Source organism: Octopus sinensis, linkage group LG26 (assembly GCF_006345805.1).
Source record: "Octopus sinensis linkage group LG26, ASM634580v1, whole genome shotgun sequence".
In the NCBI taxonomy this organism is placed as follows: Eukaryota; Metazoa; Mollusca; class Cephalopoda; order Octopoda; family Octopodidae; genus Octopus; species Octopus sinensis.
The window spans coordinates 20,439,089-20,454,335 of NC_043022.1; the positions used below are offsets into that span (position 1 = coordinate 20,439,089).

At 36.9% G+C, this 15,247-nt stretch overlaps 1 protein-coding gene across 1 annotated transcript; it reads right to left on the minus strand.

Moving 5' to 3' along the window:
* Positions 1-1,912: 1,912 nt before the first annotated feature.
* Positions 1,913-13,819, minus strand: LOC115224797 (vacuolar protein sorting-associated protein 37B). The gene is made up of 5 exons (XM_029795720.2): positions 13,669-13,819; positions 9,383-9,657; positions 7,192-7,363; positions 3,475-3,557; positions 1,913-2,298 (listed from the first exon to the last, which is right to left on the minus strand). The coding sequence occupies exons 2-5, from the start codon at positions 9,626-9,628 to the stop codon at positions 1,987-1,989; spliced, it is 813 nt and encodes a 270-aa protein (XP_029651580.1). The 5' UTR covers positions 9,629-9,657; positions 13,669-13,819; the 3' UTR covers positions 1,913-1,986.
* Between the last annotated feature and the right edge of the window lie 1,428 nt (positions 13,820-15,247).

Here is a 15,247-nt window from a genome sequence, read left to right on the forward strand (position 1 = left end):
ATTGAAGAAGTGGCTCAAAAAACAGTCAACAGAATTTTACGGGCCAGAGATACATGCTCTCATTCGAAGGCAGAACAGTGCTACTGAGAGAAACAGTGATTATGTTGAGAAGTAGGGATGTGATCCACAGAGGACCAGCTCCATTTTGATGCATGATACATGATACATGTTCCTGTGTTGGTAATTATACCTGTCCTAAACAAAATGGCATTACTTTTTGACTCAGCCTTGTAGTAGCAGAAATAATAATAATAATAATAGTTTCAAATTTTGGCACAAGGCCAGCAAATTCAGAGGCGGGGTTAAATCGATTATATCAACTTCAGTGTTTAACTGGTACTTATTTTATTGACCCCAAAAGGATGAAGGGGAAAGTCAACCTCGGTGGAATCTGAACTCAGAAATGTAACAACGGGTGAAATACCTATTTCTTTATTGCCCACAAGGGGCTAAACACAGAGAGGACAAACAAGGACAGACAAATGGATTAAGTCGATTATATCAACCCCAGTGCCTTAACTGGTATTTATTTAATTGACCCCGAAGGGATGAAAGGCAAAGTCGACCTCGGCGGAATTTGAACTCAGAACGCAGTGGCGGACATAATACCACAAAGCATTTCGCCCGGTGTGCTAACGGTTCTGCCAGCTCACCGCCTTAATAATAACAACAACAACAACAACGGTAAATAATGATAAATAGAGGATTATAAAATTAACAATAGTAATAATGATAGAGAATTGGTGATTAGTTAATACCAGATCATATATTAATTAATAAATATTAAAATTAATAAAACAAAATACTTTTTTTAAAAGTCACCCCTTTTAAAGGGTCAGTATAGTATTTTCATAATTATATATATATATATATACATAAATACATATATATACATACATACATGTGTATATACATATTCTATATATGTAACGTTTCTAAAAGATGTTTTGGTCTTGTTTTTGTTTTTTCTGCTTTTACCATATATGGATCCAATGTGGACTCCTCTCATCCTTTGAAGAATTTGTAACTTTTGCATTGTTTTCTTTCAAGGTCAATCATTTTTTTTTTAGAAATATATTGGGATTTAATTTTTTAATATGTTTTATATATATATATATATATATATATATATATATATATATATATATACACACATATATATATATATATACACACACATATATATATATACATACACACATATATATATATATACATACACACATATATATATATACACATATATAATTATACATAGCTATACAACATACATGTACCTTATATATCATACATATTCATTATACACATATTATACATATGCATCATATAAATAGATATGTACATACACACACACATATATATACACATACAAACATATACATGCACATACAGACACACATACATATTATACATACAGACAATCACACATATATACACACATATATACATACATATTTACATACATATATTTACATATACACGCATATATATTATATACATACATATATATACACATACATTTACATATACACGCATATATATTATATACATACATATATATACACATACATTTACATATACACGCATATATATTATATACATACATATATATACACATACATACATACAGACAGATTGTACATATACATTTTATATTATATATATATATTTCACACACACAGATGTGTATGTATGTATGTATGTATATATATATATATATATATATATATATATGTTTATAACTCGTTTTATTATATTTTTACATTATTTTGTATTACTTTCTCATATGTTACATCTTTGGAGAGTAGAATTATTTTGGGGGTTTTTTTTTTACAATATTTTTGTTTGTATTGCCCACTATACAAGTTAAACGACTTATTTACCCTTTGTAAATATAATTTAAATCCTTTCATTGTTTTTTTTTTTATACATCTTGCATTTGTTTTTTTTTTAATATTGTTTCGTTTTCGTTTTTTTTTTCTTTTTTTAGAAATAACTAGACGGGTCTGGCATGTTCATGTAGGGCCTTGACGGTGTAGATCCCACGTTGTACTGAGTGCTGGCGCTAGTGGGTATGATGTTGGCTTCATTTCGGTCGTAATAAGAATGGTTACAGAGGGAAGGCGTGGAAGCATGGTGAGCAGACTGCATTCGCCTGGAGAGGCTGCGACTCTGCAGTAAATCCGTCATCTTCTCAACTTTCACTTTCTTCAAGTGGGCCTCTTTGCGCTGCATGATGTAATCTTCCACGAAAGTTTCAGCTTCAAGTTTCTTATCGAGGAAATCCTGAGCAAGTTTCTGAAAAAAGAGAAACAAACAAAAAAATATTATCTCTATATGGAAGCACTCCGTCGGTTACGACGACGAGGGTTCCGGTTGATCCAAATCAACGGAACAGCCTGCTCGTGAAATTAACGTGTAAGTGGCTGAACACTCCACAGACACGTGTACCCTTAACGTAGTTCTCGGGGATATTCAGCGTGACACAGAGAGTGACAAGGCCGGCCCTTTGAAATACAGGTACAACAGAAACAGGAAGTAAGAGTGAGAGAAAGTTGTGGTGAAAGAGTACAGCAGGGATCACCACCATCCCCTGCCGGAGCCTCGTGGAGCTTTAGGTGTTTTCGCTCAATAAACACTCACAACGCCCGGTCGGGAATCGAAACCACGATCCTATGACCGCGAGTCCGCTGCCCTAACCACTGGGCCATTGCGCCTCCACAATATCTCTATATATATAAACAGCAAAATGTCTGTCTGTGTGTGTGTATCCTTTATACAAATCCACAATTTTTTTAGTTGGAGGGCTCGCACTTCCTATGGTCATTCAAAACCATCCAAGGGTGGTCGTGCACATCTTTATATTTCCCCAGTCACCCTGCAAAGCCATTAAAAAATCAATAGAAGTGACTCTTTTTGAATTTTCTATCCAAATTCCAATCAAAATGCCCGAAACTTGATACACCAATTGAATGCCAGCTAGCTGTATGTGATTGGTCGGGGATTTGGACAGTACTCGCATGTATGTGCGCACGCATGCACTAGCACTATGACCCAGCGTTGCCAGGTCATAGTGCTAGTTAATTATTATAGTGGTTTGGTGGTAAGAAGCTTGCTTCCCAATTACATAGCTCTGGATTCAGTCCCACTGCATGGCACCTTGGGCAAGTGTCTACTACTATGGTCTCAGGCCTGGGTCTCCACTTGTTAAACAACATCAACAGTGGGGAAAAAGTAGAGGAACAGAGAAGGGCAGGATGAGAAGGGGAGAAAAAGAGAAGGGGAGAAAAAGAGGAGGGGAGAAAAAGAGGAGGGGAGAAAAAGAGGAGAGGAGAAAAGGGAAAGGAAGAGAGAAAAGAGAGACGAGGGGAGAAAAGGGGGTGAGGAGGTGAAGGAACAGGGTGGAGGCATTAACAAAATAAATTAATGGAATAGAAAGGAAAAAGAACAAGGAAAGTAAAAAATGTTCCTTACTTCCGAATTCTCATCGGATGTTGCTGCATCGGCCTGTAAGAGTGCCAAGATGGTTTCCAAAGACTGCTTATTGGCTACGACATCTGCAAAAATAGGAATAAAATAGAGAAAAAGGAGGATAGTGATGATGATGATGATGAAGGTGATGATGATTATAGTGGTGATGAAGACGATGCTGGAAATAGCAGTCAAAACTCAACTCTAAAACCACATTAAATGTTCATACAGCACCAGGAGAGAAGACAAAGAGACAAAATAAACTAGCAAAAAATTATGAACATCTAATGTGGTTTTAGAGTCAAGTTTTGACTGTTATTTCCAGCGTGGTGGTATCTCTTAGATACCCTAAATTATAATTTTATATATATATTTACTCTTTTACTTGTTTCAGCCATTTGACTGCGGCCATGCTGGAGCACCGCCTTTAGTCGAGCAAATCGACCCCGAGACTTATTCTTTGTAAGCCCAGTACTTATTCTATCGGTCTCTTTTGCCGAAACGCTAAGTGACGGGGATGTAAACACACCAGCATCGGTTGTCAAGTAATGCTAGGGAGACAAACACAGACACACACACATACACACACATATATATATATATATATATATACATATACGACAGGCTTCTTTCAGTTTCCGTCTACCAAATCCACGTATATATATATATATATACAAATCATACTGCATTTATATAATTAAGTGTTGCTGGGAATTGTATTAATCATCATCATTGTTTAATGTTCACCTTCCATTGATGGGACAGTTTCACAAGAACCAGCCAGGTAGAAGCCTGCACCAGATTTCTGCGACTGTTTTGGCAGGATTTTTAGAGCTGGATGCCCTTCTTAATACCAACCACTCAGCAGAGTGGACTTAGTGCTTTTTACGTGGCACAAGCACAGGCAAGGTCAGTTTTGGCAAGGGTTTTACAGCTGGATGCCCTTCCGAACACCAACCACTTTATAGTATGGACTGGGTGCTTGTAAGTGGTACCTGCACTGTCAGGGTCACCAAGTACTTACAAGATGAAAAAAAAACTTTCAAGAGGGGAGAGGGGGGGCATTAAAAAGTTAAGATATTTTGTATAATATAGATGTTACGTGTTTCAGTCATTTGACTGTGCCATGCAGGAGCACCACCTTTAGTCGAAGAAACTGACCCCAGACTTATTCTTTGTAAGCTTAGTACTTATTCTACCGGTCTCTTTTGCCAAACTGCTAAGTGACGAGGACATAAACACACCAGCATCGATTGTCAAGCGATGTTGGGGGACAACACAGATACACAAACATATACACATGCATACACATATACATACATATATACGACGGGCTTCTTTCAGTTTCCGTCTACCAAATCCACTCACAAGGCTTTGGTCGGCCCAAAGCTATAGCAGAAGACACCTGCTCAAGGTGCCATGCAGTGGGACTGGACCCGGAACCATGTGGTTGATAAGCAAACTACTTACCACACAGCCACTCCTGCACATAAAATTCCTGTACATGAATTTTAACAACAAAATCTTGTATGGGCTCTTCCCCCAAGGATCATATGAATCCTAGTTGAGAACCAATGCCAAGTTAAGTCTTTTTTCTGTCTCCTTTTAACATTCATCATCATCATCGTTTAACGTCCGCTTTCCATGCTAGCATGGGTTGGACGGTTCAACTGGGGTCCGTGAAGCCTGAAGGCTGCACCAGGCCAGTCAGATCTGGCAGTGTTTCTACAGTTGGATGCCCTTCCTAATGCCAACCACTCCGTGAGTGTAGTGGGTGCTTTTTACGTGCCACCAACACAGGTGCCAGACGAGGCTGGTGAACGGCCACGCTCGGATGGTGCTTTTTATGTGCCACCATCAGAACTCAACATAAGATGAGGACGATGATGATGATGGTTATATATATCTGAGTACATACGTACCTAGACTGCCTATTTCTTCTGCGAGGGTTGTTTTCAACTCAGAAACCTCAGCATATTTGGCTGCAATCTGCTGCTTTAGGTCTTCAAACTTTGGTCTTATCCCCAATTGTATTCAGCCAAGCTTTTGTTGCTGGCTAACATCACATCTCGCTCTTGCTGAATGTTCTTCACCTTGAAAAAAAACAAAAAACAAATGAATAAATAAATAATAATAATATATCCTCAACAGGATAAGCTACCCCTATTTTGCAGAAAAAGTGTTGGCGGTCGGCTACGAGACACTTTTTTCTGCAAAATAGGGGTAGCTTATCTTGTTGAGGATATATTAGCATTATCCTGCGTTTGAGAATTTAAAATCACTTCTTTAACTTTCTAAGACATCTCAATGCTTCTAAAGCAAACTTCATTTGTTTGTTCATGTTCATTGTAATTTAAATTTTATATATATATATATATAATATATATATATATATATATATATACATATACGACAGGCTTCTTTCAGTTTCCGTCTACCAAATCCACGTATATATATATATATATATACAAATCATACTGCATTTATATAATTAAGTGTTGCTGGGAATTGTATTAATCATCATCATTGTTTAATGTTCACCTTCCATTGATGGGACAGTTTCACAAGAACCAGCCAGGTAGAAGCCTGCACCAGATTTCTGCGACTGTTTTGGCAGGATTTTTAGAGCTGGATGCCCTTCTTAATACCAACCACTCAGCAGAGTGGACTTAGTGCTTTTTACGTGGCACAAGCACAGGCAAGGTCAGTTTTGGCAAGGGTTTTACAGCTGGATGCCCTTCCGAACACCAACCACTTTATAGTATGGACTGGGTGCTTGTAAGTGGTACCTGCACTGTCAGGGTCACCAAGTACTTACAAGATGAAAAAAAAACTTTCAAGAGGGGAGAGGGGGGGCATTAAAAAGTTAAGATATTTTGTATAATATAGATGTTACGTGTTTCAGTCATTTGACTGTGGCCATGCAGGAGCACCTCCTTTAGTCGAAGAAACTGACCCCAGGACTTATTCTTTGTAAGCTTAGTACTTATTCTACCGGTCTCTTTTGCCAAACTGCTAAGTGACGAGGACATAAACACACCAGCATCGATTGTCAAGCGATGTTGGGGGACAAACACAGATACACAAACATATACACATGCATACACATATACATACATATATACGACGGGCTTCTTTCAGTTTCCGTCTACCAAATCCACTCACAAGGCTTTGGTCGGCCCAAAGCTATAGCAGAAGACACCTGCTCAAGGTGCCATGCAGTGGGACTGGACCCGGAACCATGTGGTTGATAAGCAAACTACTTACCACACAGCCACTCCTGCACATAAAATTCCTGTACATGAATTTTAACAACAAAATCTTTTATGGGCTCTTCCCCCAAGGATCATATGAATCCTAGTTGAGAACCAATGTCAAGTTAAGTCTTTTTTCTGTCTCCTTTTAACATTCATCATCATCATCGTTTAACGTCCGCTTTCCATGCTAGCATGGGTTGGACGGTTCAACTGGGGTCCGTGAAGCCTGAAGGCTGCACCAGGCCAGTCAGATCTGGCAGTGTTTCTACAGTTGGATGCCCTTCCTAATGCCAACCACTCCGTGAGTGTAGTGGGTGCTTTTTACGTGCCACCGACACAGGTGCCAGACGAGGCTGGTGAACGGCCACGCTCGGATGGTGCTTTTTATGTGCCACCCATCAGAACTCAACATAAGATGAGGACGATGATGATGATGGTTATATATATCTGAGTACATACGTACCTAGACTGCCTATTTCTTCTGCGAGGGTTGTTTTCAACTCAGAAACCTCAGCATATTTGGCTGCAATCTGCTGCTTTAGGTCTTCAAACTTTGGTCTTATCCCCAAGTTGTATTCAGCCAAGCTTTTGTTGCTGGCTAACATCACATCTCGCTCTTGCTGAATGTTCTTCACCTTGAAAAAAAACAAAAAACAAATGAATAAATAAATAATAATAATATATCCTCAACAGGATAAGCTACCCCTATTTTGCAGAAAAAGTGTTGGCGGTCGGCTACGAGACACTTTTTTCTGCAAAATAGGGGTAGCTTATCTTGTTGAGGATATATTAGCATTATCCTGCGTTTGAGAATTTAAAATCACTTCTTTAACTTTCTAAGACATCTCAATGCTTCTAAAGCAAACTTCATTTGTTTGTTCATGTTCATTGTAATTTAAATTTTATATATATATATATATATATATATATATGTGGAGGCGCAATGGCCCAGTAGTTAGGGCAGCGAACTCGCAGTCGTAGGATCGTGGTTTCGATTCCCAGGCCGGGCGTTGTGAGTGTTTATTGAGCGAAAACACCTAAATAAAAAGCTCCACGAGGCTCCGGTAGGGGGTGGTGATCCCTGCTGTATTCTTTCACCACTCTTTCTCCCACTCTTTCTTCTGTTGGCCTGCTCGCTTGGCCTGCTCGCTTGGCCAGCGGGGTGGCGTCATTTGAAGGCTAAAACAATGCGAACGCATTGTGACCAGCGATGTGTAACAACATCTGATGGTCTGGTCGGTCACGTGATATATATATAAATAGATGAGTGTATTTTTACCTTGTTAACAATTAACACAGAAAAAATAAATAAATAGTTACCAGGGTAGCAAAAATCTCACAAGTAAAGATGTTGTAACTCCTTGTTTATAAAGGTAGAAACTTCGTGTTTACGTGGAATGTTTATTCATATATATATATATTGTAAAAATGGTAAGATAACAAAAGAAAGAAAGAGACCTCGATATTATGTAAATAGAGGAATTTATTTGTAAATGTAATATGTGACAATTATTTGGTTGCCAAGATAAAACTCTGAATTTCAGATGCCGAGGTGGAAATCCACGCTACCATCTCTTCAGTTATCCGGCCATTGGAAAAACACCATGAAAAATGACCGTTATACAAAGGGAAATTACTGTGTTATTGACCGTTATTTAGACAAAAGAGCTATTCGAATTACCGCTAATTAAGGTAAGTGGGAGTAACAGTCATTTTTCATATTGTTTTTCCGATGGCTGGATAACTGAAAAGATGGTGGCGTCGTTTTCCACCTCGGCATCCGAAACTCAGAGTTTTATCTTGACTACCGAATAATTGTCACATATTACATTTACAGATATATATATATATATATACATAGGTAAAATGAGACATATCTATCTGCATGGCCGAAACAGCTGTAAGATATAGTGTATATTTATATTTATATCTATTTATATTTATTTATTTATATCCTCTTATAATGATTGTACCTATTGTATTGTATTACTCATTCATGTACGTTGTTTTGTTATATATTTTTATGTTTAACCTTAATGTTCTTATGTAGTGGTTCAATAAAGTATGTGATTGGGTATTATCTGGTAGTTGATTAATGATTTAGATGTATTTCACCATTTTCTGATTTTGTATACATATATATATATATATACACACACAAAGATATAAAAGTTCCAGATATTTTACTAAAAGAGTAAAACAGAGTGTATATTATATATATACACACACAAAGATATAAAAGTTCCAGATATTTTACTAAAAGAGTAAAACAGAGTGTATATTATATATATACACACACAAAGATAAAAGTTCCAGATATTTTACTAAAAGAGTAAAACAGAGTGTATATTATATATATACACACACAAAGATATAAAAGTTCCAGATATTTTACTAAAAGAGTAAAACAGAGTGTATATTATATATATACACACACAAAGATATAAAAGTTCCAGATATTTTACTAAAAGAGTAAAACAGAGTGTATATTATATATATACACACACAAAGATATAAAAGTTCCAGATATTTTACTAAAAGAGTAAAACAGAGTGTATATTATATATATACACACACAAAGATATAAAAGTTCCAGATATTTTACTAAAAGAGTAAAACAGAGTGTATATTATATATATACACACACACAATACCTGTGAAAGACTCTCGATAAGCTCATCCACTTTGGCACTGTCTCTCAGCATAACATTCAGGTCATCGTTTTCCATCGAGTGGATAACAGCAAACGCCTCGCTTTCATCGGGCACTAGACGCAGTGCATGGTTTGATGTGATGGTCGAAGAATTGTAGGCCTCTATTGAACCAGTCCGCGATCCTATGTGTGGCTGCACATCAGCCAATGTCCCGTAACCGGGCTGGCTATAATTTGTATAATTCATTTAGACGTAGGAATAAATATTAACAGAAGCTGAAACAGAACAAAAAAAGATAAAACAAGAAATTAGATTTTTTAACTCTCTCCTGTTTTTTACTACCCACAAGGGGCTAAACACAGAGGGGACAAACAAGGACAGACAAACGGATTAAGTCGATTACATCGACCCCTGTGCATAACTGATACTTATTTTATTGACCCCAAAAGGATGAAAGGGAAAGTCAACCCCAGTGGAATCTGAACTCAGAAACCTAACAACGGGCGAAATACCTATTTCTTTACTACCCACAAGGGGCTAAACACAGAGGGGACAAACAAGGACGGACAAACGGATTAAGTCGATTACATCGACCCCAGTGCATAACTGATACTTATTTTATTGACCCCAAAAGGATGAAAGGGAAAGTCAACCCCAGTGGAATCTGAACTCAGAAACCTAACAACGGGCGAAATACCTATTTCTTTACTACCCACAAGGGGCTAAACACAGAGGGGACAAACAAGGACAGACAAACGGATTAAGTCGATTACATCGACCCCAGTGCGTAACTGGTACTTATTTAATCGACCCCGAAAGGATGAATGGCAAAGTCGACCTCAGCGGAATTTGAACTCAGAACTTAACGGCAGACAAAATACGGCTACGCATTTCGCCCGGCATGCTAACGTTTCTGCCAGCTCGCTGCCAAGTCATCATCATCATTTAACATCTGTTTTTCCCTGCTGGCAGGGGTTGGTTGGTTGGTTTGATTGGAGCTGCTATGCTGGAGAGTTACACCATTTTGACCTGTTCTCTATGGCTGGATGCCCTTCGTAATGACAACCACTCTATAGTGTGTACTAAGTATCTTTTACATGTCACCAGCATGGATGCCTTTTATGTGTCACCAGCACTAGAGGCCTTTGTTATGGGTTTTAATTTTTTCTCACCAGCTGTATTCTTTCCCAGAAGCACCAGGTGATTATTTTTCCAGTAAACACAATAGGTGCAGGAGTGGCTGTGTGGTAAGTAGCTTGCTTACCAGCTACATGGTTCCGGGTTCAGTCCCACTGCATGGCACCTTGGGCAAGTGTTTTCTACTATAGCCTCGGGCCGACCAAAACCTTGTGAGTGGATTTGGTAGACGGAAACTGAAAGAAGCCTGTCGTGTATATGTATATATATATGTGTCTGTGTTTGTCTCCCCAACATTGCTTGACAACCGATGCTGGTGTGTTTACGTCCCCGTAACTTAGCGGTTCGGCAAAAGAGACCGATAGAATAAGTATTAGGCTTACAAAGAATAAGTCCCGGAGTCGATTTGTTCAACTAAAGGCGGTGCTCCAGCATAACACAAAAAAAAAATACACAAACATAAGCAATTCATTTGAAAAAAATTAGACATAAAAAAAAATTTACGGAAATTACTGAACAAATACTTTCAGTTTTGATATAATTTCTGCGAAATTGCCTTGATTTCTTAATTAGACACAAAGTGTCAAAAATGTTAAGAATGGCCACAGCAAATCTATGACTAAAAAGTGTTTTACCAGGATCATCCTACCTAGCTGGTGTAATTTCGGGCATAGTTATGATCGCCATATATATATATATAGGCATTCTTACGTTATATATATATAACTATCATCATCATCGTACTCATCTTATATTGAGTTCTGATGGGTGGCACGTAAAAAGCACCATCCGAGCGTGGCCGTTCACCAGCCTCGTCTGGCACCTGTGTCGGTGGCACGTAAAAAGCACCCACTACACTCACGGAGTGGTTGGCGTTAGGAAGGGCATCCAGCTGTAGAAACACTGCCAGATCAGACTGGAGCCTGGTGCAGCCTTCGGGCTTCCCAGACCCCAGTTGAACCGTCCAACCCATGCTAGCATGGAAAACGGACGTTAAACGATGATGATGATGATATATGGGTACGGAACGTCTCAAAACGTAAACAATATGAACTATGAAGGCAAACTTGGGTATGCTAACAACGAGAGAAACAAATGGAAAACAAGACAACTAGCAAATCGATATATATATATTATATATATATAATATATATATATATATATATATATATATATGCATATATAAATATATACACAGATATACACACACACGTGTATATAGGGTGGGTAGGCCAAAAGTTACGCATCAAAACATTCGACATTTTATTTACGTTACATTACTATTATTCATTATGTACAAATATACGTGTATTTCATTACTTTATATATATATATACATACACACATATATATGTAGGAGGATTTGTTTATGGGTTTTAAAATGCACCCCGAATCTAAAAAAAAAAAAACAACAAAAAAACGTGTAGTCGTTTTTAAATAGATTTATTCACATTCCAAACTGGTTTCGACAATTTTTGCTAATCAATGGTACAAATATATATATAATATATATATATATATATATATATATATATATATACACACGCACATACATACAGAGAGAGAAAGAGACAGAGAGATAAGGATTTAGGAGAGTTTAAAGTTACAAGGTAAAGATTGGACAAACACGTTTAAACCATTAAATGTTCAAAAGAAATTCAATGAGTTTCACAGGGGTGGATAGTAGTGATATATTTGTACCACTGATAAGCAAAATATAGTCGAAACTAGTTTGGTATGTGAATAAATCTGTTTAAAAACGACTACACCTTTTTAAAGATTCAGGTACATTTTCAAACAACCAAAACAAATTCTGCTGTATTCATTTCTTGCGTGGGAATACACTTCTTTCTATATACATATGTGTGTGTGTGTGTATACATTTGAATTCCATTAGAAGCCAATTGTACCAAGAGGAAGGCCGTAGAACACAAACAGAGCTGGGTGATGTCTTCAAAAGGAATGAGAAGAATGTGTAACGAAGAATGTACGATCGTTGGCGATGCTATCATTCTTAGAAAATGGTTCCACCATAGGAAGAAGACAAGCGTATATAAATACGGGGCTGAGATAATCGATAATATCGATAATAATCGATATAATCGATAATATCGATCCAATCAGTAAGCTTTCACTTGTGCTCTTTTACTGGCTTAAGTGTTTGGACAGTGGCCATGCTGTAGCTCCACTTTCAAAGTTGGAGTCGATAAAATCGATTCAGTATTTATTTTGGTACTTAGTCTATCGACCTCTATTACGTGAACTGCTAAATAAAATATAAAGGGAGATTAAGATATAGTGCACCGGTTTTATAGACTGTAGACACACACACATACGTGTGTGAATTATTTGTCTGTAAATGTCAATATATAATGACATGTAAAAATAGATTGTGTCCATTTTATAGTTTCTTTCTTTATTTATTTAGAGATAGATAGATAGATAAATAGATAGATAGATAGACAAACAGATAGATAGATAGACAAACAGATAGATAGATAGACAAACAGATAGATAGATAGACAAACAGATAGATAGATAGACAGATAGATAGATAGACAAACAGATAGATAGATAGATAGATAGATAGACAAACGGATAGATAGACAAACAGATAGATAGATAGATAGATAGATAGATAGATAGATAGATAGATAGATAGATAGACAGATAGATAGATAAACAGATAGATAGATAGATAGATAGATAGATAGATAGATAGATAGATAGACAAACATATAGATAGACAAACAGATAGATAGATATTCAGTTAGCATACTTATAGAAAGATGAGTAGGGGTACACTTGTATAAGTATGTCTATATATGTATATATAGTGTTTGAAGAGGTTATATATATATGCGTGTGTGTGTGTTTGTGAGAGAGTGGTGTAAATATAGTATGTATGTAATACCAATATAATAGGGAGATACGATGCTAATGGCTATATATATATACATACATACATATATACACATACATACATATATGTGTGTGTGAATCCATACATGTATACATATAAAGAGATAGATCCGTTTCCTGTTTAGTGTATAAACATATGTTCGTTTAATGTAAATGTAAATATATATATATATATACAGACCTACATATGTATATATATCTATATACAAATAATAATTATGACATACCTTTCGATAAAGCGGACAAAGTGAGAAATCCTAAACAAACTCCCAGACAGAAATAACCGAAAACAATCTCGTTGATTCACGTCGAATCACGCGAGATTTGTAGACGTCATCAGCTGCGAAAAGTCAATATAGATATTTCTCTCAACTAATGTCATACAATTTTTGGTTTACTACTGGAATTTTTTCGTATTTTTGGTCTTACGCAATCAAAGTGATATTTTAGTGGGAAAGGGGTTAAGTTATGACATTAAATTATAACATGTGACGTTTCGAACTTTATACATGAGACAAACAAAAATTTGTTCTGTTCAGTAATAGCAGACATAATTTACAGGGGTGTACCCCCACCCGCCCAATATCCGTGGGACTGGAGGGTACACCATAATTGTCTCTAAAAGGCATGTTTTGTAATGAAATTTTCCAGAGATATATTTTAGGAGTTGAAAATTACGATCATGTCGAAAAAAAATTATACATTTTATTTTTCATTTTTTATTAAAACAATTGCAGCGTAGAAGGTGTTTATAAGCCATTTAAGACACACAAAAACCGTTAGATTCACTTCAACATTTCTTAAATGGCTTATAAACACCTTCCACGCTCGAATTGTTTTCGTTCCAGCACACGATCTCAGATCAGGTCACTTGCTATGCAAGTACATCTCCGTAATTTTTTATGAAATTTTCAACAAGTACCCTCTACAATTAGAGCTTGGTACTTCTTTATGCAGCAGTCCTCATAAATATAGTTGTTTAACAATGCAGTAGATCAGAAAATAGATCAGATAGGTAGTGGATAGCAATTTTCTTCACTACTTCAGGGAGTGACGACCCTGCCTGACAGGAGTCCTGGGCTCAGCTGGCTCCGGCTGACAGTACCCGGTATGGGCCCCTATCCAGAGTTGCAGAAAGGAGACAATCTTCAAAGGCATCCAGAATGGAGCCCCATAGGCGGTTTAGTGTTCGACTCGACATTCTTCCGGCAGGTCCTGCAACCAAGCTGGTGCCAAACGTAATGCTCTGCACTCCTTTGGACTACGTCAGCAAGGTCGAGAGAGGAATCCTGACGATTGGGCTACCCAAGATTTTCTTACATCTAGCCCAGGTCTGTGCAAAACTGGAGAGAAAACTGAGGACATGAAATGTAAAAACCAGACTGGATTAGTTTATGCACAACTCTATTGTCTCCCGAGACAAAAGGATGCCAACAAGATCAGAAAAAATATGCACTCACATATTTGTCAATAGAGGAGATATATTAATTAAAGTATGTTGTATTATCACCTGATCTTACTGATAAGTTTCACACCAGATATTAGATAACAGAGCAGTAAAGTAACACCATATGCTCTTCAGAGAAACAAAATTCCAATACAGAATTAGTAGCGGAAGTATTAAAATTCAAACCCAATTAATATACCAATACTGAAATAATATCCCAAAGTTTAGACAAAAGAACTGACCTAGAATCCGATAACAATCTTACTCACTTTGTGTATAGAGTGAACTAAAAATATTTTTATTTACTTTTAAGTGCACTACAAATAATAAAAAATGGTTTAAGAACAATTGGTTCAAAT